The 20,216-nt window shown below is 35.6% G+C and overlaps 1 protein-coding gene across 2 annotated transcripts; it reads left to right on the top strand.

The window, feature by feature from the left end:
- Positions 1-8,664: 8,664 nt before the first annotated feature.
- Positions 8,665-19,801, top strand: LOC134849209 (unconventional prefoldin RPB5 interactor-like). 2 transcript variants are annotated; one of them, XM_063866492.1, is made up of 6 exons: positions 8,665-8,920; positions 10,115-10,299; positions 16,938-17,217; positions 18,284-18,437; positions 18,728-18,892; positions 19,463-19,801. In XM_063866492.1, the coding sequence occupies exons 1-6, from the start codon at positions 8,708-8,710 to the stop codon at positions 19,702-19,704; spliced, it is 1,239 nt and encodes a 412-aa protein (XP_063722562.1). In that variant the 5' UTR covers positions 8,665-8,707; the 3' UTR covers positions 19,705-19,801. The 2 variants fall into 2 exon arrangements, with proteins under 2 accessions (XP_063722562.1, XP_063722561.1); XM_063866491.1 differs by having other exon boundaries at positions 18,278-18,437.
- The last annotated feature ends 415 nt before the right edge of the window (positions 19,802-20,216 follow it).

The following is a 20,216-nucleotide window of genomic DNA, read 5'->3' as shown; positions in this document are numbered from 1 at the left end:
TTTTAAGAGGCATGTCAGCTGGTTTTAAAAATTCGGGAGTCCAAAAGTCTGAACTCAGAGAAGGCCGATTGCTGAAAGTCAAATTAGCAAAATACGGAATCGACTTGATAGAAATTTGTGAAACTTCTAAGTTGGATTTCGACGTAGTGAAGGAAATGCTTTTGACAGATGAAAGATATTTAGAGAGTTTTTGTCAGAAATTTGGTAAGAAAAGAGATGGTGATAATCCGTCGTCTTCAATTTTTGGTGGAGCTAATCATTGCAAGATATCGGTTCTGGCTAGGTCAAATGATGCTCAGGCAACACCGACGACTCGTCAACCATTCAGAATCAGTGGTTTCGCTGGAGTTTCCCAGGCCCCTGGAAAGCTCGAGACAAGGTCTAATTCAAATGCGGGGTTTTCAAGCCAGCCGAATAATTTCAGAAAGTTAGATTCTACCGATAATGGAAGTGGGTTGGACGCTCCTTTTGTACAGGAAAACAAAGTTAGAATTGATCAATCGTCTACTGCAGTCTACTGTTTTTATTCGACTCATGCTTTTTTTGACCCTGTTGTATCGCAAGTGGTAAGCTCCGCTTCGCCTCTGTGTAAAAGATAAGCAAAGCTCCACTATCGAATAGCAAAAGTGCAAAGGTCACGAAAGACGTGATTGACTTCTAGTTTTGAAAATGGATTTTTAGTTATTAGATTTTTAATTACGTAATTTCTTATGAAAAAAAAAACGGTAATCACAAATATTTCTAGAAATTGAAAGAGCTTTAATACCATTTTTTTCGAAACCTGGAATTTTTCAAAGTTATTGTGTTTCTTGTTTACTAGCGTTCATTGACTATTTTGCAAATGTCTGTTGGCTGTATTTGTGGAAATTAACCGTAAATCTAATTACAAGAAAAAATAGAATGTAAAAACATTATCAGTTGTTCTAATGCACCGAAAATAAGACATCATTATTGTCATTTCAAGATGATTTAATTAATTCAAAGGATTATTTGCTTACCTGATTATCGTAAGTATTGCACGAGACTTTTTGGTAAATTTTTTCTTAACATATCCATTTCGCGCTGCAATTTTTGCTCGGATAGCTTGAAGGTAACTTCCATGCGTGGGAAAAAAACTCAGCGGTTCGATAAGGTGTTTTCTGTCGTTTTAGTTGTCTTTGCACGGATCATTCCTTTGAGCGGATCAATTTTTATACTGCAATGCTGCAGATATTTTTATACTGCAATGCTGAAAGTTATACTGCAATGCTGCAGATATTGATTGCCACAAAAAATTTGCTAAATTTTTCACTTTTTAATTGATATATTATGTTGCAGAGTTATTTTGAGGCTCTATATTGAGGGTTCTATAGTCGTTTGTCTGCTCAAGTTTTGTCGGCATAGATGCCACATCACGAGTTTTTCTTGTGCTTTAAGCATATATCGTGTTAAATGCAATTGTTGATCATTTCAAGAGGCCCAAGTTTTTTTATAAAGTCTTTTTTCCCTCTCAACTGGGTCAGTTTTCAGTTACCTCCAGAACAAAAGCGAATGTAGCTGGAAGTTTTAAGTTTTCAATTTTAAAGATAGACTAATTCCTTGTATGAAAAATTGTTTACGGGAAAAAGTCTAATTTCCCATTGACCGGGTGTAAAAAGTAAAAATTGATCAGGAAAAACATCAGTGAAAACATTAGCAAAAACATCAGTAAACGCAGATGCGAAGCTGAGCTTTGCACATTTTGTTTTACAACAAGTAAAGGATTAAAACAGCAAGACACTCAAGAAGTATCAAAGAGGACTTCGAAACTTATTGAAAGTGTTTGCTCAAACATAAATGGTTTTGTTTCCGCTTCGTATGTTTTGTTCCGTGATCTTTTGTTTTCGTATGTTTCATTTCCGTCATATTATTTTTTTAAATTGAAAATTTTTGCTTGGCATATTTAACTAGAATCCCTGTTTGATAAAAACAGGTTTATGAAAATGTATGGGATAGGATTTTTTTATTTAATCGCTTTTTGAAAAATTCTTCACGTTGCGCGAAAATTTTAGCTTTTCTTGAACTACTGGGCCGGTTTTCAGACCAAGGGGTACAATTGAAAGGCCGCCTACTCCTTTATGTGCCTGCTAGTCGCTTTTAACTGTACCCCATTGTCTGCAGCCTTCGAAAAGTAAGTGTTTGGGGGGATCATTTTTGACCTATATTTTTTTCGTTTTCTCAGAAACTACCTTCTCAAAACAGAATTGGGTTCAATAGATAGAGCTTGTTATGTGAAGATCCCCTGAATTAGTGGCCACGCCTAAAATTTTTGTACAAAAAGTTATGGCCTTCGGAATAGTCAATCTTTCGATTTTTTTACTGAGTTATGAAACTTCTTGACTTTTCTCGAAAACTGCTCTCACTTGTCTAAGTTTTTTTATGTTCCAATTGGGTAGAATTGGTATTGGGAAGCTACCCTGCATAAGGAGCTACGCCCGAGTTTTTTACCCATAAATTTATGGCCCTCTGTAAAGTCAAATTTTCAATTTTTTGACCATATTTTGAAACTGTTTGATTTTTCTCGAAAACTACCCTCCCGAATCTGAAATTTGGGTTCAAAAGATAGAACTTGCTGTGTGAAGCTCCCCTGATTAAACGGCTACGCTTAAATCTTTTAAACGAAAAGTTATGGTCCTCGGAATAGACAATTATTTGATTTTTCGACCGGATTTTAAGTCTTTGAGTTTTCTCAATAACTATCCTGCTAAATGAGATTTAGGGTTAATTCACAAGAAAATTTTGTGGAAAGCTTCCTAGCGTGTGCGACTACGCGCAGTTGTTTTTATTAGAAGTAGATATAAGATAAGCTCTCGGAAAAGTCAAGTTTTAAAAATGTTCGACGGGTTTTTGAAATTTTCTGACTCTTCGCGATAACTTCTCCCCCAAATCTGAAGTTTTACATTCAATCAAAATCAGGTGTTTTGAGAACTTCCCTTGCATAATTGACAATGCCCATTTTTCACATAAAATGTTATGGCCCTCGTGAAAGTCAATTCAGATTTTCTACAGTTTCTTGAAACAATTTGACGTCTCTCAAAAAGGACCCTACCAAATCTGATTTTTTGCATTCTGTCGAAATCACAGGTTGTGTAAACCTCTTCTGCATCAGCGGATATACCAAATTCTTTTAAACCAAAAGCTATGGTTCTCGAAACAATCAATTTTTTGATTTGTTGACTGTTTTTTGTAACTTTGATTTTTCTCAAAAACTACTCTGCCAATTCTTAGATTAAGTGTTCAATCGAGAAGCACGATTCAAATTCTTCTCTTCTTAAGCCGCCACGACCTTCTTTTTCGCAGGAATAAGTTATGCATTTCGGAAAGTCAGTTTTTGAACTTTTGACCGTTGTTTCTTTCAATCTTTTTTGGACTTTTGACCGGCCTTTCTTAGAAACTACCCTGGCAATTCTGAGATGGAAGGTTTAATCGAAAGAACCGATTGCGATAAATTTTAATTTTTAAAGAAAAATGTTAGGTTTTTGTGAAAATTCCATTTTCCAAATTTTTATACTTTCCTTTATTTTAGTAGAGAAACAACAAGGGTTTTGACCGTCCAGTTTTTAAAATAGTGAACTTAATCGCTTCAAAATAAAAAAGGCGTAATAATAGAAAGATTCCCCCGCTCCACTCTCGCCTATTTTAGTAGAGAAACCATTAAGAATCGCCCACTCCCCTACTCTACTCTGCTCACTTATATTAGTAGAGAAAAAAAAACTAATTTTTTTTTCTAGCCAAGTCCAATTTTTGAAATTTTTAATATACTCTTCTAACAGGACGTAGTAATTTTGATTCACCCAGTTTTTTCAGTTTTTATGTTTGCGTTTTATCGCAAGTGGCACGAAGCTCCGCTTCCTCTGTTTTAATTTGCAAAGATGTTCTCCAATAGTTTCACTATTTGGTGTATCTTAGAAATCGTAGATTTTTTTCACGTGCTTCTGGGGATGGACATGTGTACAGTATATCCAAAAACAATCAGGTTTTCAACGAGAGGTTGATTTTCCGAGTTTAAATTCTGGTATAGAAATTGTCTGAAATCGCACATTTTTGTTGTAAGGAATTTTTTATGACCATGATATGAGCCCGTCTGCAGAAAATGTCTCATTTTTATTTGCTATACCCTTTCGATTTTAATTTACTGTCAATATGTCAGAAGAGACACTTACAGTGTTACTTTTGTCTAAGTTGCAGGCAAAATTCTCATGTTTATCAAGTTTTTAAGAGGCATGTCAGCTGGTTTTAAAAATTCGGGAGTCCAAAAGTCTGAACTCAGAGAAGGCCGATTGCTGAAAGTCAAATTAGCAAAATACGGAATCGACTTGATAGAAATTTGTGAAACTTCTAAGTTGGATTTCGACGTAGTGAAGGAAATGCTTTTGACAGATGAAAGATATTTAGAGAGTTTTTGTCAGAAATTTGGTAAGAAAAGAGATGGTGATAATCCGTCGTCTTCAATTTTTGGTGGAGCTGATCATTGCAAGATATCGGTTCTGGCTAGGTCAAATGATGCTCAGGCAACTCCGACGACTCGTCAACCATTCAGAATCAGTGGTTTCGCTGGAGTTTCCCAGGCCCCTGGAAAGCTCGAGACAAGGTCTAATTCAAATGCGGGGTTTTCAAGCCAGCCGAATAATTTCAGAAAGTTAGATTCTACCGATAATGGAAGTGGGTTGGACGCTCCTTTTGTACAGGAAAACAAAGTTAGAATTGATCAATCGTCTACTGCAGTCGCTCAAAAATTGAAGCTCAACGATCCTTTCAAGTTACCTCAGAGTCCTTTTTTGAAAAACTTCGAGTCTGAGAAATCGATGCCGTCGTCATCGAAGTTACAGATACCGATGCCGGTTGAGTTAGTGCCAAGTACTTCCAAGACTGCGAGGGAAGCACCACAGGAATGTACAATGTCTAAATTGGTCCTCGATCAGAATAGTGCAGATGTTTCAATACCTGGTCTGCAATCAGCATTTTCTCCTTACATGCAAAAGAAGGCACAATCCTTGTCTGTCGAGGAGATGATGGTCGCTAATGAAATAGAAAGTTGGAACAGAAATCATGAGAGCATTGAAGGTGATGTGATAGAAAAATCTGACCCAGTGGAGGAAATTGCGAATACAGGCCTTAGTGCGTATGACATAACAATAGCAGAAGATGGCTGGGCTCGGAAACTGGAAGCCACGCTGCAGATTGTGGAAGATGAGGAACTTCGGGTAGATCCGGCTGAGTTAGAAGCTGTGCTTCAGCGGATTGGCAAGAATTTGAAGCTTATAGAAGAAATAAACCAAGAGGAAATCTGCGAGGGCGGAATGACGTATAACCAAATACTGGCGGAAGATGAAAAAATGTTACGTTTTCTAGATCCGCTTGATGATCTGATACGAATAGCCGAAGAAGCAAAGGCGACAATCGAGGGAAAGGAAAAATGTGTCAACTGTGAAACTTTGAAGGATGATAACGACGATGCTTATGAACATATCTACATAAAAGGAGTTGGCAGTTCAAGGTGGTTGGATTCAGAAGCAAATGATGAAATAGAATTTGACAGTCTAGGATTTGACGTTGATGAATTGTTCGGTCAGAATCAAGGAACTTTTTGTGTAGGTTCCGATCTAGAGCCAAAATTTGGAAAAGAAACGGACAATTCTACTGTTGGAAGTTTAGAGGATGAAAAACTGGAGGCGAATGAAATAATTGAGCTTACAGAGCTGCTGTCTGAAGATAATGCGCCACGAATAGATCAGCCTCTCAAGTCAGATATCATGGACCCCGTCGTTGCTTCTAACATTGATGTAAAGGTCAAGTCAGAAGCACCGACCTCAAAATTGCAGCGGGCTCCAAAAATAGTGGACATAAAACCGTTTTCAGCTGTCAAAATGCAATTGGGAGTGGAATCGAGAAGTACAATGAGTGTAACGAATGAAGCGAAGTCATCTTCACGGCCATCAGCGCCAGTAAGGTCAAAGATACACGATAACAGCTCAAAATCAAACTCACAAGTGTCTGAAAACAACTCCTCGTGGCTGTCTTTGCCCAAAAGATTGTTTCCTTTTTCAAAGAACTAGTAACCTGAAAAGCTAGTAGCAAGTAGTAGAAGAAAGCTGCCTTTGAAAAACAAGACACTCGGAACAGATTTACCCGAACTTGCTTACTTAAGACTCAAAGTTAGGAACAAATTTTTCGTCTAAATCAGTAATTTAAACTAGAGCGAGATAGATTGTGGAACAAAAGTTTTTGTAATTCCGATAAAACTAAGAGAGAAGTTCAGTTTCATGGTTTTACATTTTGTGTTAGGTGTCTTCAGATTTGGGCGCGATTGATTTGTTTTTTTTTTGATGTTCTGTAGGTTTTTAAAGGTACTGCGGTCTTCCAATGCAATTTTAGGTAGGAATTTTTACCCCTTTCGATCAGCAGACCTGGCTTTTTCCCTTTTAACGTTTTTATCGCAGGACTTAACATACCTGTCAAAACAAACTGACATAATCTGAGCACTGCATTTTGAATACCTGTTGTGTTCGATTTGTTTTTGTTCTTTTCATTGAATATGGGGAGGAACGTGGTATTCGGCTGTGTTTTTGTCTAATTTCGTCTTATTTTTGAGTCTTAGTCTAATTTCGAGCGAGTAGAGCGATCGAGTAATCTTCGTTATATGAAAATTTAACTTTTATTTAGGCTAAGAAAACTTGATTTCACTAAAAGCGGAAACTAGATTTGAAAATTTTTTCAAGGAATCCTTTGGCAATAAAGTTATTCTAACGAAACTTCAAAATTATTCTTCTTAGTTAAAAAAAAGTTTGAAAATTTTTAATTCATTTTTGAAGACAATTGTCCACTATGCCTAATTCTTTTTTTTCATGCGTTTGTATTGTATAGTTTTCTAATCACACCATGCACTAAAAACGACTTTAACTTGAAGAAAAGAGAGGTGAATGAAAAGGAGACGGGTATGATCCCGACAGTGATATTAATAGGCAATTATGAGTGGCAGTAAAGCAAACAAAGCAGAAGGCAGGCAACAGGCACCCAATTAAAAGGAAATTATAAGCTGAATAATGAACTACTATGTAATACATCAGCTAATCTGGTGGCGTCCCTCATGCTTGAAGGACCGAATGCTTGAAATTAATTTTAGCTTACTTTCAGCCAATCAGAATTGAGTATTCAAAATCTCAAAGTAAATCGCAAAAATCTCAAAGTAAGAAAATGAATCCAGGTCATTAGTGTTAATATTGACCGATTAGATAATAAGCAGAAGAGTTTTCAAGACTGAAAAACTCTTATGATTTTCACCTCATAAATCTTGTTGATTATCTAAATAGTATTGCGGTTGTAACCCGCAATTTGTAATATTTTTGATTATTTTCCACTGAATTAAAACATTTTCTGTTAATATTGACTTCGATTTTGTGAGAAAGGCATTAAGCCAATAGAAACGCTTAGCGATTTTGATTGGTTGACATTTTTCAAGCATTTGGTCCTTCAAGCATGAGAACCCTCCCCAGCTAGTCTTATTTTCGTCCGATTTGAGAGCAAATAAGTTGTGAAGGTTTTTCGTTAAACGCCTAATTGGCTTCATTTTGCTTGTTATGCTCTTTCTAGACAAGTTACTTGTCTAGATTAAACTGGTGTCTTTGACCTTCACGTCTTCTTTTACACTTGCGATAGGTTTGTACTAAACTTTTTCCCGTAAAGAACTTTAATCACAGATTTCAGCATGCATGCATTACACGACATATACATGCAAAATGTGCGTCGTATTTTCTTCCATTGATATATTACTGCCACTGTGCGTCCTTATAAGTGTTTTCCAATAAATTCGCAGATTTTTTATAAAGTGCAGAATGATATATAATAGGGTAGAATGATATAATGTTTTTCCAAGATATTCGCAGTTCAAACTTTTTTTAATGAGATTTTTTTTGACCTTGTTGCTTTCGGTTTATTTAGTGTCCGCTTTTTTACAAGCCAGCTACATAGCTTGTTTGTTTTTCTTATGAAGGCTAGAATGATAAGTTTTTTTTTGAACGTAAAGTTGTAAATTTACAACGTAATGTTTTTTTTTCGACCAAATTTTTCGCCCTTAATGCTCACTTTTTTTCAATATTTTATTCATTAATGATTTATGGTTAAGGCACAGCGTATTGTTTGAATATGTCAAAACTGTTCGAAAAAAATTCGTTAGTTTTGAAAAAAATTCTTAACTTTCAGAGTTTTTTTGTGCAATGATTGTTTTTGTCTATCAAAGAGTTTGGCGAGTGTCGCACAATTTTAAAGAGTGTGGTTTTTTCCGGCTTAACTTTTTTTTTTAAAAAGTTATATTGTATTTTGATCCTTAAATGCTGTCTCTTTTGATTGTAATCTTTTTCATCGACAGTTTTGAATAGTCGGAGTGTGTATTTCGTGTTAAATTAGACTTTGCATTTGTAACATCTTGGGAGAGTCTTTTTTTGACATAATTGACTCTTAATTGAGACTAAAAGACTAGTTTTTGTTCAAAGTATGTCCACGTTAGCTCCATAACTTTCAATCCAATCTTGTTTTCATGGGTGGGTTTCCTTTTGCAGATAATTAAAAGAAAATTGCAAGCTTCAAAAACAAAATCGTGCAATCGGCTTAAAAGTGGAGCCTAATTAAGTTGATCAAACTTTTCAGGCTTCATAATGGTCTAATTGAGATACTCTTTCTTAATGATGTTACTATGGTTTCAAAGCAATATCACGACTACGATACTGATGACGTGAATTTGGAAGATTTTTCTCGACTGGTGGATAAACAGAGCGATGCTCTACGACAACTCGAATGTGACCTTGAAAAGCTGGAACAGAGGAGGGCCGAGTACAGTTCAGTCAAAGACAGATTGAAAGAGGTGTCTGGCAAGCTCAGATGTCCTACAATGGTGCCGCTTTCGAAGGTCAATCAATTTCTTTAAATGTTTCAGGAGTCACCAATTAGTTCACAGAAAATGTAAATGGATTAAACACGACTAGTGTCAGTCAAAGCCATCTCACATTTTAACTGCCTTTAAAGGGGTATTCTGGAGGGATAAAAAGGAAATCTGATATGATGTGATTTAATCTAAAACGTATAAGCCAGTGTATTGACGTATAATGCAAAAATCGTATAATCCGACGATCGTATAAAGTGATATTGTATTTTTTGAGTTTCGTGTAAAAAATTATAACCATATAACCGGAGATCAAAATCCTTACTCATTTACAGCAACCGCTCGAAGCTTTTGAGATTTTTGATTCTCGATTATATTTTTCGGCAAAAATTCTCTCATTGCTCTCAAAAAACTATTTATTTGGGAGTTAAGCCGTCTCTAATATCGATTATATTTCAGTACTCAAGCAAAAAATCTTTCTCTCTCAAAAAAATAGTAGCCAATTATGGGTTTCGTATAATCGTAGAATGTATCGTATGAATCTGATCTCCCGTATAATCTTAAATCGTATAAGGGTTTGTTTTTCGTATAATTTTTCGTATAACGTGTACAAAACACTGGTATAAGGTCTGCAAAAGTCAAACCAGTTTTGATCTGCTGATAAGATTATTCGGTGCATTCGGAACGTTTTGTATTATTCGCATATGTTTTAGAGTTAAAATTTGCAAAGAACATCTGTTAATTTCTTCATTTTTTCTTTAAAAAAAACTGTACGAGTTATCTCAACGGTTTTAAGTGCTAGAAATGGAACAAGCGGCTAGCTATTGTTTTGCTCTGAAATGTCGAGTTTTTCATTCGCTAGAAAGGTTTTGACTCACAAGGACTAAATTTTAAAGGCAAGGTCATCGATAGAAACTTTAGAATTGTAATGTTATGATAATTTTCCTGAAAGTAATTTGAAATTGTGAAAATTGGCTGAATGAATGTACAATCTAAAAAATAGATAAGTCGAAACTTTAAAAGGAAGGGTCTTCTCGTTGCGGAAAATCCGAATGAGCAGTTTTAGCCATCAAAAACATCTAAATTGCCCAAAATTGACATGAGTTTCACTCTTATTTTTCACAGTTTTGCATACTGAATTTTAGTTCGCTGGTATGTTTTTCTGCTCGTCGGTCCTTCTGCCACGAGGAATTTCCTCTTTCATGGATATCTGTTGTACAGGTTGCCTTCATGCCGGGAGAGTTGATCCACACGAATGAAGTGTTAGTTCTGCTGGGTGATGGCTACTTTGTGGAGACAACTGCAGCTAAGGCCTCACAAATTGCCGACAAGAGATTGTCTCTCATAGCCGACAGGGCACATAGTCTAAAGCAGGCCATCAACTTACAGAAAAACGAAGTGCAAAGGTTAATTAAAAGATTTTTTTTAAAGATGTGAAAATGATTAAAGGCAAACATTTTGTTTTGAGTCGTAGAAATATTTGTGAGAAAATGTACTTGTTTAAACTATTTTTTCGGGTTTCCGTGGACTTTCTCTGAAATTTAGTATATTTTGGCTTTGCTAAAGAAGCCTGGAAAATTGTTTTGAAACTTTTGAAAACAAACTAGTGAAGACCGTTGCTGTGGATGAAGCACAGAAGGTTCCGATCACAATTTTTTTTGAAAACAATATATTATTTAAAAAAAAAACATATTTCGACCGATGAAAATGGGAGGGAGGAACTTTGTTTTCGGGTGTTTTGTTTTTTTTTTGTTTTCCACGCAAAATCAGGTACCACAAATAATAATCCAAATTGGTCCAGTGATTTATCATATTATAGCATTTTAACTATTGATTTTTCGTCTAATTTCGAGCGAATAAAGCGAGCGAGCTGGCTTGCTATAGGGCTATAATAGTTAGTCTTAAATTTCACTTATAAATTAACTATTACTTGGTATCAATCAAGTAAAATTTTCATCGAAAATTATTTTTGCGACGTAGGAACAAAATTTTCAGAACGAAGCAAGAAATATTTCTGCTAAAATAGAGAATTTTTTTTAGAAATTTTTGTCTTTATGCTTTTTATAATTCTACTTTTTCTTATTTCACTTTAGAGCTGCTTTTTTGTCGTTTTCTCGCTATTGTTTGCGAAGCGCAGCTTCGCTCTTGTGTTAATTTTGGTTTTCCCCAAATTGATGTCGTTTTTTGTTTATTGATAGAGGGAAGAGGGAATATACGTAAGCTTAAAAATAATGATAATGCCTTCAGGTGGCTGTATTCACAAAATGGATTAGGACAACAAAAATTTGAAGACAAATTTTTGTTTTCGCAAATTCCATATTTGTTTCGAACTTCGGGCGCCGGAAAAATAATTGTCGAAGCTTCAAAACCTAGTTTTTCAGTTAGTCAGGATAATGTTTGCAACAGATAAACAGAGTAATATCATACTGATCTGTACGTTTTGAGGCTCTGAAAAGTTAGCCTGTTTGGGCAGTCATGTTTTAGTTATTCCAGATAACGCTATATTCTTGTTTTTCGCGGCTTAGTTTCTTCAAATTATCGGTCTCAAGATACTTTTCCCAATTTTTGGTAAACTTCTTTGAAAATGGTAGAAGTCGACAAATTAGTTTTCAGAAAGTACCATTTTATGGTACCTCGAGTTTTATGGTAACCAACTTCTTTGGTTTGAAGAAAGAATCTTTTACTATTATTTAGAGTTTTGTTTTTAGCTCATTTAAATGATGTCTCGGACTGGGCCAAAAACCATTCGTGAGATAGTTAATGGGGCCCAGATACTAAGTCGTTATCCTGAGTTATCATCATAATCAACGTCCATTTCACTTCTGCGTTCGAGGGTGGTCCCAAAAAAAACTGCATTTCCGACATGTGCCGAGGTTTAGGTTGGTTTTCTTGCTCCATAGTTGAATCACCGGTAGACTAAAGAAGATACTTAAGTGGCTTTCTTGAAAACCCATAAGAGATCTCAAGTGACTTTCTTTTACAGAGAATGCGATCTTTTGTTGAACAAACACGTTTTAGAACATCTGAAAACCGAAGCTTTCAAGTGGTCTTTGATCTAAACATTTACAGATAGACTCAAAGCTTCCTGAACCTGTGTCACAATAAAAACAAAATGGGTTTAAAGCTTACTAAAAAGTGCTCTAAATTTTTTCGACAGCTGACGCAGACTTACTGATTTCGGATGCAAACCGTCAATTAACTGGCGAAGCGAGTGCATTAGTACGAACCTTATTTTTTTTCCAACCTAAGTCGAAATTTTTTTAAAATGCATAATTTATACAAAGGTTGGCTGTATGCTTTCCAATTTTTTACATGCAAAATTGTGTCTTTTTGTATTTGGAGTCCCTATTGCGGCATCGAATTGGCAATTCATTAGCATATGTAGCTTCGTTATAAGTGGCTAGTTTTTTGGGATTTTAGGCATCCGTGGCTGAGTGGTACATGCGTGAGACAAAATTGCTAGGTCGCAGATTCGAAACCTACACGTAGCCGAGTTTTTTGTTAATTCGAGACTTAATTCTACGTTTTCTTTTTTCACTTGATAGAGCTGTTTTTTGGTCGTGTTCTCCCAATGTTGTTGCGCAATGTTATTCTCGCATTGTTTCAAACAGCAGTACATTGATAAAAAGCTCGATTTCACAATTTTTTTCTAACTCAATGTATCGCAATTTTTCTTTTGAAATGCATAATTTATCCATAATTTGGCTTTATGCTTTCCAATTCATTACATGCAACATTGTATCGTTTTGGCTTTCATGCTACTTTTGCTGCGTCGAATTCGAAATTTAATATTAGATGTAGTTGCGTTTTTGGTGGCTAGTTTTTAAGGATGTTAAGCATCCGTGCGTGAGACTCATATTTGTTAGGTCGCAGATTCGATTCCGTCACGTAGCCGAGTTTTTTTGCTAATTCGAGGCCTATCATAAGAACCTTTCCGGTTCAGTTGGTTTCTGCTTAGAGATTGGCGGCTTAGTTGCCACATAACTGATTTTTTTTGCTGCGAGCAACTTTCATTGTAGTTGCAAGAGCAATTGCTGTTCATTCTAGTTTCCAGGGGGAATTGAAAGATGTTTAAAAATCAAAAAATCATTTTTTTGGTTCAAGTAATTTCAGCGCAAAGATTGTTCGCTTAGTTGCCATATCACTGATTTTTCTTGTGCTGTGTTGTTTGTATCTTTTTAGTGTGAAAAAGAAAAGAAATGGTAAATTTAGGTTCCATTTATAATGATTTCAAATTCTTTTGCTTCTCCCGCAGATTTGGTCTGGAGGTAACGAATACGCTTGGGACAGCAACGGTCTTGGGTTTGAATCTGACGGGGTCTGCTTTTGGCTTATTATTTGTTCGGTCAGGTTTTGTGGGCTTCGTTGCCACATTGTAGAATTGTTTTTGTTTGCTGTACGCAATTTGATTTATAGTTGCTATTAGTTTTATTAACTTCTGCTGTTTGTAGTGTTACCAAAATTGACTTCGTACTTTTTCTTATTTGTTTTTCGGCTTTTGTTTTATTCAGCTCAATGAACTAATTTTGAATCGTTTCAGGGGAAACATAATTTTAATGCTCTCCTCAAAAAGCTAAAAATCATTTAAAAAATTAGTATACAAGTTTTTCACAAACAAAGTTTTTTCGGATTTCTATTTTTCCTATTGATAGTTTTCGGCTTTTATTGTATCGGCTTAATGGCCTCAATTGGTGTCCTTAGACGAGTGCAAAAAGTTTGTATGTGCGTATGTGTATGTGTTTTGAGGAGGGCAAGGGGACTTAATAACTTTTTTAGTCCTCAATTTTTTGAGTTGTTTCTGGCTTTTTCGGCGTTATTGGTTTCGGCCGATATCTTGAAGGCGCAGTCGCCTCTTATTATTTTATTTGACGAGCGAATATATTTCTATGTTTTGAGGTTGAGGTGGACTCAAACTTTTTCTCTGATTTTTTTTCTGCTAAGGTATTTTAAGCTTTGTTACCGCTCTTTAAATTTTCTTGTGATGCGAATTTCAGATTCTATTGCCTCGGTTGTTTTTGTTTCAAAACTAGCCTTATTCGTTTTGATAGATCCAGTTTTTTCGTTTTTTTTTGAATTTTTTTCAACTTTGCAGCTTTCTTGCTTTGTATCGCAAGTGGTGCGGAGCTCAGCCTAGCGTCTGTGTTGAAAATTGTTCTTTTTCTTTAAAATTTTTCGTAGAACAAGTCCTTCCAGATATCAAAAAAAAACCATTAACTTTGATCATATAAGAGTTGCCGCATATGATTAAAAATTTCAAAGCAATTTAAAATAAATCGTTTAAAGCTGAAATGTGATCAAAGCCTGATCAAGGAAAAAAGACATCTGATTCATTAGCATTCAAAATGCGGTGCATATAATTCTTGAGTGAGCAAAAGTCGTATAACACCAAGTCGATATAGCTTAGTGGATAATATATGTGCTTCACAATCAAAAGGTCGAATGATCAACTTTGGCGGGCGAGGAAACAATAAAATAAGTTTCGATATTGGCTTCTTTCACCCAAAATCTCAGAGCTCTAGGACGAGAGAAACCGTAGAAATATATGTTTTTTAGACATTTGTTTGAAGTTTTGACAGATAATATCAATATTTTATGATTGAGCTTTTGATGAACCTATATACAATGTTTGTATTTCGTTCGTTCATTTCCGGGGTTTCTCAAAACGAGCTTTGCTATTTTCCCCCATGGCTTTGCTTTGAGAAAATTGAATTAAGATTGAGCTGCATCGAGTTTGACTTGTCCCAGGAACGTTCAAATTAAAGGATGGCTGCAAACAGGGCAGTAACACCAAGATGTCATCCTTCTACATTTGTTGTTCTTACAAGTCTACTTGCGGCTTCTTTTTAGTGGTTTAACTACGTAGCAATAGATTTTGGTTATTGCGACCACTTGTCTCTCCTTTTATGTAGTTTCTTTAAAATTAGGAGACAACTTCATCCAGCTTACTGCTAAAGTCCCATCTAGATCAAAGGGATCAGTAATTCTCGCAAGTTTTTCAATGACTCGCTGAATTACAACGGTAACTATGTCAATTGATAAAGAATTATTAAATTGATGAGTAGTAGTGCTAAATTGAGCTGAAGATTGTGTTCGTGTAATCGTTTGAAGTCGACTTCATTGATTTTGCTGTTGAAGTCTGGGTAAGATGAGAGTAACATCCTTGAAGCTTTTCTCAGGGGTAAAGGGGGGAGAAATTGTGGAAAGCAGCACGCTCAATATCGAATAGGGTTTTGTTGAGCTCGGCATTTTGCGAACGTGGTGACAAATTGTTGAGAAACTTCTTGTACGTATGCTCACATTTATTAGAAGGCAAAGCGTAAATACCAGGAGGGGATGAGAGGGTGTGAAAACCAGACAGTTTAATATGGACTGTATATCGTTGGTGAAATTGTATAAGGCTTCTGACTGTGCGGTGTTTCTCGGTTCAACTCAGTGGCAAGCCCGTTTTCACGGTCGCCCGAATAGAGTATCCTTTCAGCATCCTTGATGCCGCTGTCAAAAGGCTATGATCTGAATTTTTTTTTAAGTTTTCAGGCAGGTTCGTGCTTTTTGGATTATTCAAGGCCATCAGTAAGAAGGGTAGGACGATTGCTTTACGATAAACCCAAAGAAATGCGTGTAGCTCATTTTTTGTTGCAGTTTTGAATAATGAATAGACAGATTGAAACAATATTGAAATATTGTTTATTGTAAGTTTGTGAAAATTACGCGTTTAATGAAGTTAATTGTGATAACGTACTATCTTTGGTCAAAGCGCTAATTTGCGTCTTTTTATCAATTGGCTTGAATTTGCGACTTTTTGAACCCTAATTTTTGGCCTCAAATGAATTGACAAGTGCAGGTTACAAAACTAAAAAACTTTAGTTCGATACTGAACTATTGCATCAAAGATTTAAACTGATTGCAACACAATTGAATGTAAGATAAATTGGCATAGGGTAGGTTAGAAAAGGGTTAAATGTCAAAGGTCAATTTAAAACACAGGGTGAAATGGCATAGGACAGTTTGGAAGAGGATACGATGGGCTTGGGTAATATACTACCGTTATTTCTTACGGCTGCGGAACTTCTCTGACTTCACCCACGAAATATTTATGGATGCTACTTTGCATTTTGTGAGTTCTATTTCAAATTTATTGCAGGGTTATTGCTTTTATTCTTTGATCTATTCTGTCCATCGTATAAAAATCTGAATTATATGATGCTGTCATCTGCAGAAAATTTGACTGGCGTTCAGAATGATCTTTAAGTTGTGAATTAAACTTAATTTCGATTTAAACTTAGTTGTGAACTAAACTTAGTTGTGAAATTTTCTTTAATTGGTATCGCTTATACAAAAAAGGAAAAGAATATGCGTCAAATGCAAATTGAGTTTACCAAATTGCAAATTTTCGGCATCTTGTGTTCTGAATTACCAAATTTTTCTTCGGCTGTTCAGAAAACTGCTTGCAGTTGTTTGAGCACTCCAAAGCTATAGGCCATTAGATTTGAGAAGATTTCAACAATTCATAATTTTTTATTTGGTATAAATGGTTTTTGGATCGTTTAACTGTCCAAATTTTAACTATTTAGACCTTTGAGCAATCTAAAAAACATCTTAATGACAATATATCATATTTCTAAAGATGCAATGTACGTAAATAGACCTAATTCTTAGAATTCGTTTTGTACGATATTGAAGCTAATCGAATATGTTTCAGGAAGCTAAGTTGCGTCCTCCAGCTAAACATTTTTTGAAATCTGATGCTCTTTCTTTGCAATGAAAGCAGATTTTGTTATGCCTCTTGCACAGCAATCATTTACTGTGATGTTTTTCTTGTATTTTAACGAATGTGTTTTTCATGCAATTGCTTCACTGCTTGAATAAATCATTGGAGTGTGGTAGAATTTGAAAATAAACATTTACTTTGTGTTTACGGTCCATCAAAGCATTAGTCTGCTCGTATTAAACCAAAGTAATTAAATTTAAGATAAAGTATGCAAAATTTCTGATAAGATTTCCATGTCTTTCGAGTTCTTAGCGAAGTTTTTAAATTTGATTTCAGTACAAAAACGTTTGTCGAAGAAAACAGTTTGGAAGGCGTGAGAGAGGTTTTCGAGAGGTTAGAAGATAAAGCCGAAGTGTGTACAAGTGACGCGAATGCAATAAAAGGCCGGGTTTCGAAAGTGAAGAACGAAAATGAAAAACAGGAACTTGTGGAAACGTTGAAGGAAAAGCAGGAACGAATTCGGAAAGGAGTGAAGGAGTTCGAGGAGCAGTCGCTCAAAGGTCATCAAAGAGCAAAAACGGAAATCAATGATAGTTTGACTGTAGTTCAGACATTGGTAAATACACAACCTAGATAACTTAATCACTGACCTCGCGAATTAGAAACGTTGGTTCAATTTGTAATGTATCGTTTTTCAATTGCTAATTTTGCATGATGGCTATGAGATCTTTTTGAGCGTTTCTTCTCTTCTATATGAAAGCTAGCCTACGGGACTTTCTAGGCGTTGGCCAGGTGTAACGGATTGATGAATTTCAGGAAGCTATCTTATTGATTGTGTTCGGCTGAAAAGTAGTGTGCAAAGCATGAATTTGCGTTTCCTTTTTTCAGCAATTCAATTGCTGTAATTTTGTTGGAGCGTTTCATTGGGGTGAAATACAATTTTGAAGAATGAAGGGTTGAAATATTTGGAATGTTCGCCTTTTTACTGCTTATGTCAAAGTTTCGACTGCTGCAATCAGAAAACGTACAAGAAAAGCAAGAAGTGAAAAGAGTAAAAGATATACCGACAATTAACATCACTCCATTGATGAATGATACACTTTTTATTACACTAGCAAGCTTGCGAAGCGTAGTGTTTTGGTACGAGTCTTCTTTTTTTCCTAACTTAACTCGCAAATAAAAGTGAGCATTAGAAGTGTTCACTTATTTGGTGGCACCTGCTGTAATCACGATCTTAAGCATTGGAAATTTCATAACATCTGTTCTCTGCTTTATTTGTGGCTGATGTTTGTGTTTTATTAAGATTCCGTGGCTGAGTGGTTAGTGCGTGAGAAAAATCTCAAGGTCGCAGATCGAATCCGAGACGCTGCCGAAGTTTTACTAATTCGAGGCTTATTTTTACTTTTTCTTATTGCACTTTTTAGAGCTGCTTTTTGTCGTGCTTCCCCTGTTTTTTTTGTAATTTAGTGTTCGCTTATTTTTCGACAATTCTGATTTCTGTTCAGTTAATTTTTATGCGCCGGTCTTATTTCAATCTTTTTCGTTGAGGTTTTCGAAACATTTTTCCTGCATAAGGCTAATGATATATGCGACACAGCTCTTAAATACAACCCCTCTCTTATTTAAACGTAGATAACTATGAATCTTATCACTTATTTTATCACCTGATGTTTGAGGAAAAGAAACCCGAAACAGAAACAAGCAGCAGCGTTGATCTCGACTCAGTTGCATGTTCTGGTGCCGTTGATAGAAGTGCAATTTTGGCGCGCATTGAGAAGTTAATGAAAGAATCGAAACAGCAGGACCAAATTGACAGAGAAGAATCAGATTCAGATGGTGTACCATGTCGTATACCAAGCATAACATATATTTTCTTTACGATATAAGCATAGCATATAGTGTTTACTATTTGGTTCATCTACTTTCATTAGATAGCTCCCTTATATAATTCAGATAAAAAATTTCAATTTTGCTCTTTCCAAATTTCGTGCAAAGAACAACTTGGCCTCAAACTGAAACGAAAAAAAAAAGTCGAATTTTATTGCATACTATAAACCATCAATGACGTTATATAGAAATATTCATCATGAGATAGACGTATACGATATGTGAACTCTTTGGCTTAGATGACCTAGAAGAAGAAAGCGATGAAGAAGAAATTCGAAACAGTGAACTTGATGAAGCGAAAACGATTGAAAGTAATTCAGTCGATCCCAAATTGGTTAAAAAGAAAATAAAAAGATCCGTTTCGTTTTCGAAAGATGTGGACATCAGAGAAATATCTCCGACACGTATGTCTTACCTATATTGTGTCTGTTTAAACTGCCTTTCTCAATTAAAATTTGGATATTGCAGTACAAATAGAGAATGCTTCTGAATTTGGGCCTAATGTCGTAATGAAAACTCCAGATTTCAGGAGGAATTCGACAAACCCAACCCAGTAATTCAAACCTTTTACGCAGCAGACCGAACCTTTCGCAACCCAAAGGGTGCCTCTGCTGAAAAACTATTATTCGATACGTATTTTGGTCTACCAAGCTTAGTTTGTTCTTGAGGCGCTATTATATATCAACTTTGATTGTTGAGCGAGCGAATGAAAAAAGTGTTTTTTTTTTCAATTTTTCTTCCTGCAGAAATTCTTGCAGAAATTATTGTATAATGGGGTTGATTTTTAAAAGGGTTGTTTTTAAAAAGTAGTCTACCCTTTTCCCTGCACATAGACCTTTCGCGAAAGTTTGAAATCCGCATCTGCCTGCATTTGAATAAATATAAAAGGATAACTGTTTTGACAACTAGTTTCTGACGCAATGTCTGTCTTCGTTTAACCGTAGGCATGGACATAGATGCAAAATTTGTTTCAGGTGAAGAAAAGTCAGTTTTGGCGTCGGCGTCGTCGGAACTCAAAATTGGAAGCCCTCATGAGCCACAAACAGAGTTTGTTCAGAAAACTAGTCCGACTATAAAAGCTGTAGAAGATAAAATAGTTGAGCGAAATATCAGTTACGATCCAAAGCAAACAAATGATTCGCAAGCTGAAACAAATACAGATTCCTCAATTTCCGCCAAACCAGTGTCTTTGTTTAAGAAAAACAGAAAACGTTGATGATGATGACACTTTTTTCGTTTCAGACTTTCTATTTATTTTTTGTTTATTGCATAGATGAAAATGGAAATTCAAATAACCGATGGTCAACCAAGTTTTCTACAATCTGTTTGTTGTGTTTCTGACTGCATCTAAAACGCCTGAAGATTCCGATTTTTAAATAGTTTTCAATGTGCCATGTTTATCCATTCTAATCGTAGAGACGGAACAGTTATAGCCTTTTCAATGCTCTTTACTCTTGCAATAAGCAAGAGTGTTGCAATCGGATTGTAGACTTTTTTCCCGTCAACAATTTTGTTCACAAGATGGCCGTAATGGAATTCAACAGTCAACTTTTAAGCATTAAAAAATTTCAAATGCCCGTTCGAATTTGAGTTTTTTTGTTAATTGTAAATTTACCAACTCCGATTACCGTATATAAATTTTTTTGATGTTCCGGCTAACTGAAAATGTGTGTTTTGAGTTTTTCCAAGCAAAATCAGCTACCGTAAATAATCATCGGAGAGAGTTGA

The sequence above is a fragment of the Symsagittifera roscoffensis genome, chromosome 1 (assembly GCF_963678635.1).
Source record: "Symsagittifera roscoffensis chromosome 1, txSymRosc1.1, whole genome shotgun sequence".
Classification (NCBI taxonomy): domain Eukaryota; kingdom Metazoa; phylum Xenacoelomorpha; order Acoela; family Convolutidae; genus Symsagittifera; species Symsagittifera roscoffensis.
Note: the sequence above shows the minus strand (reverse complement) of the source record. Positions and strands in the feature narration are given on the sequence as shown.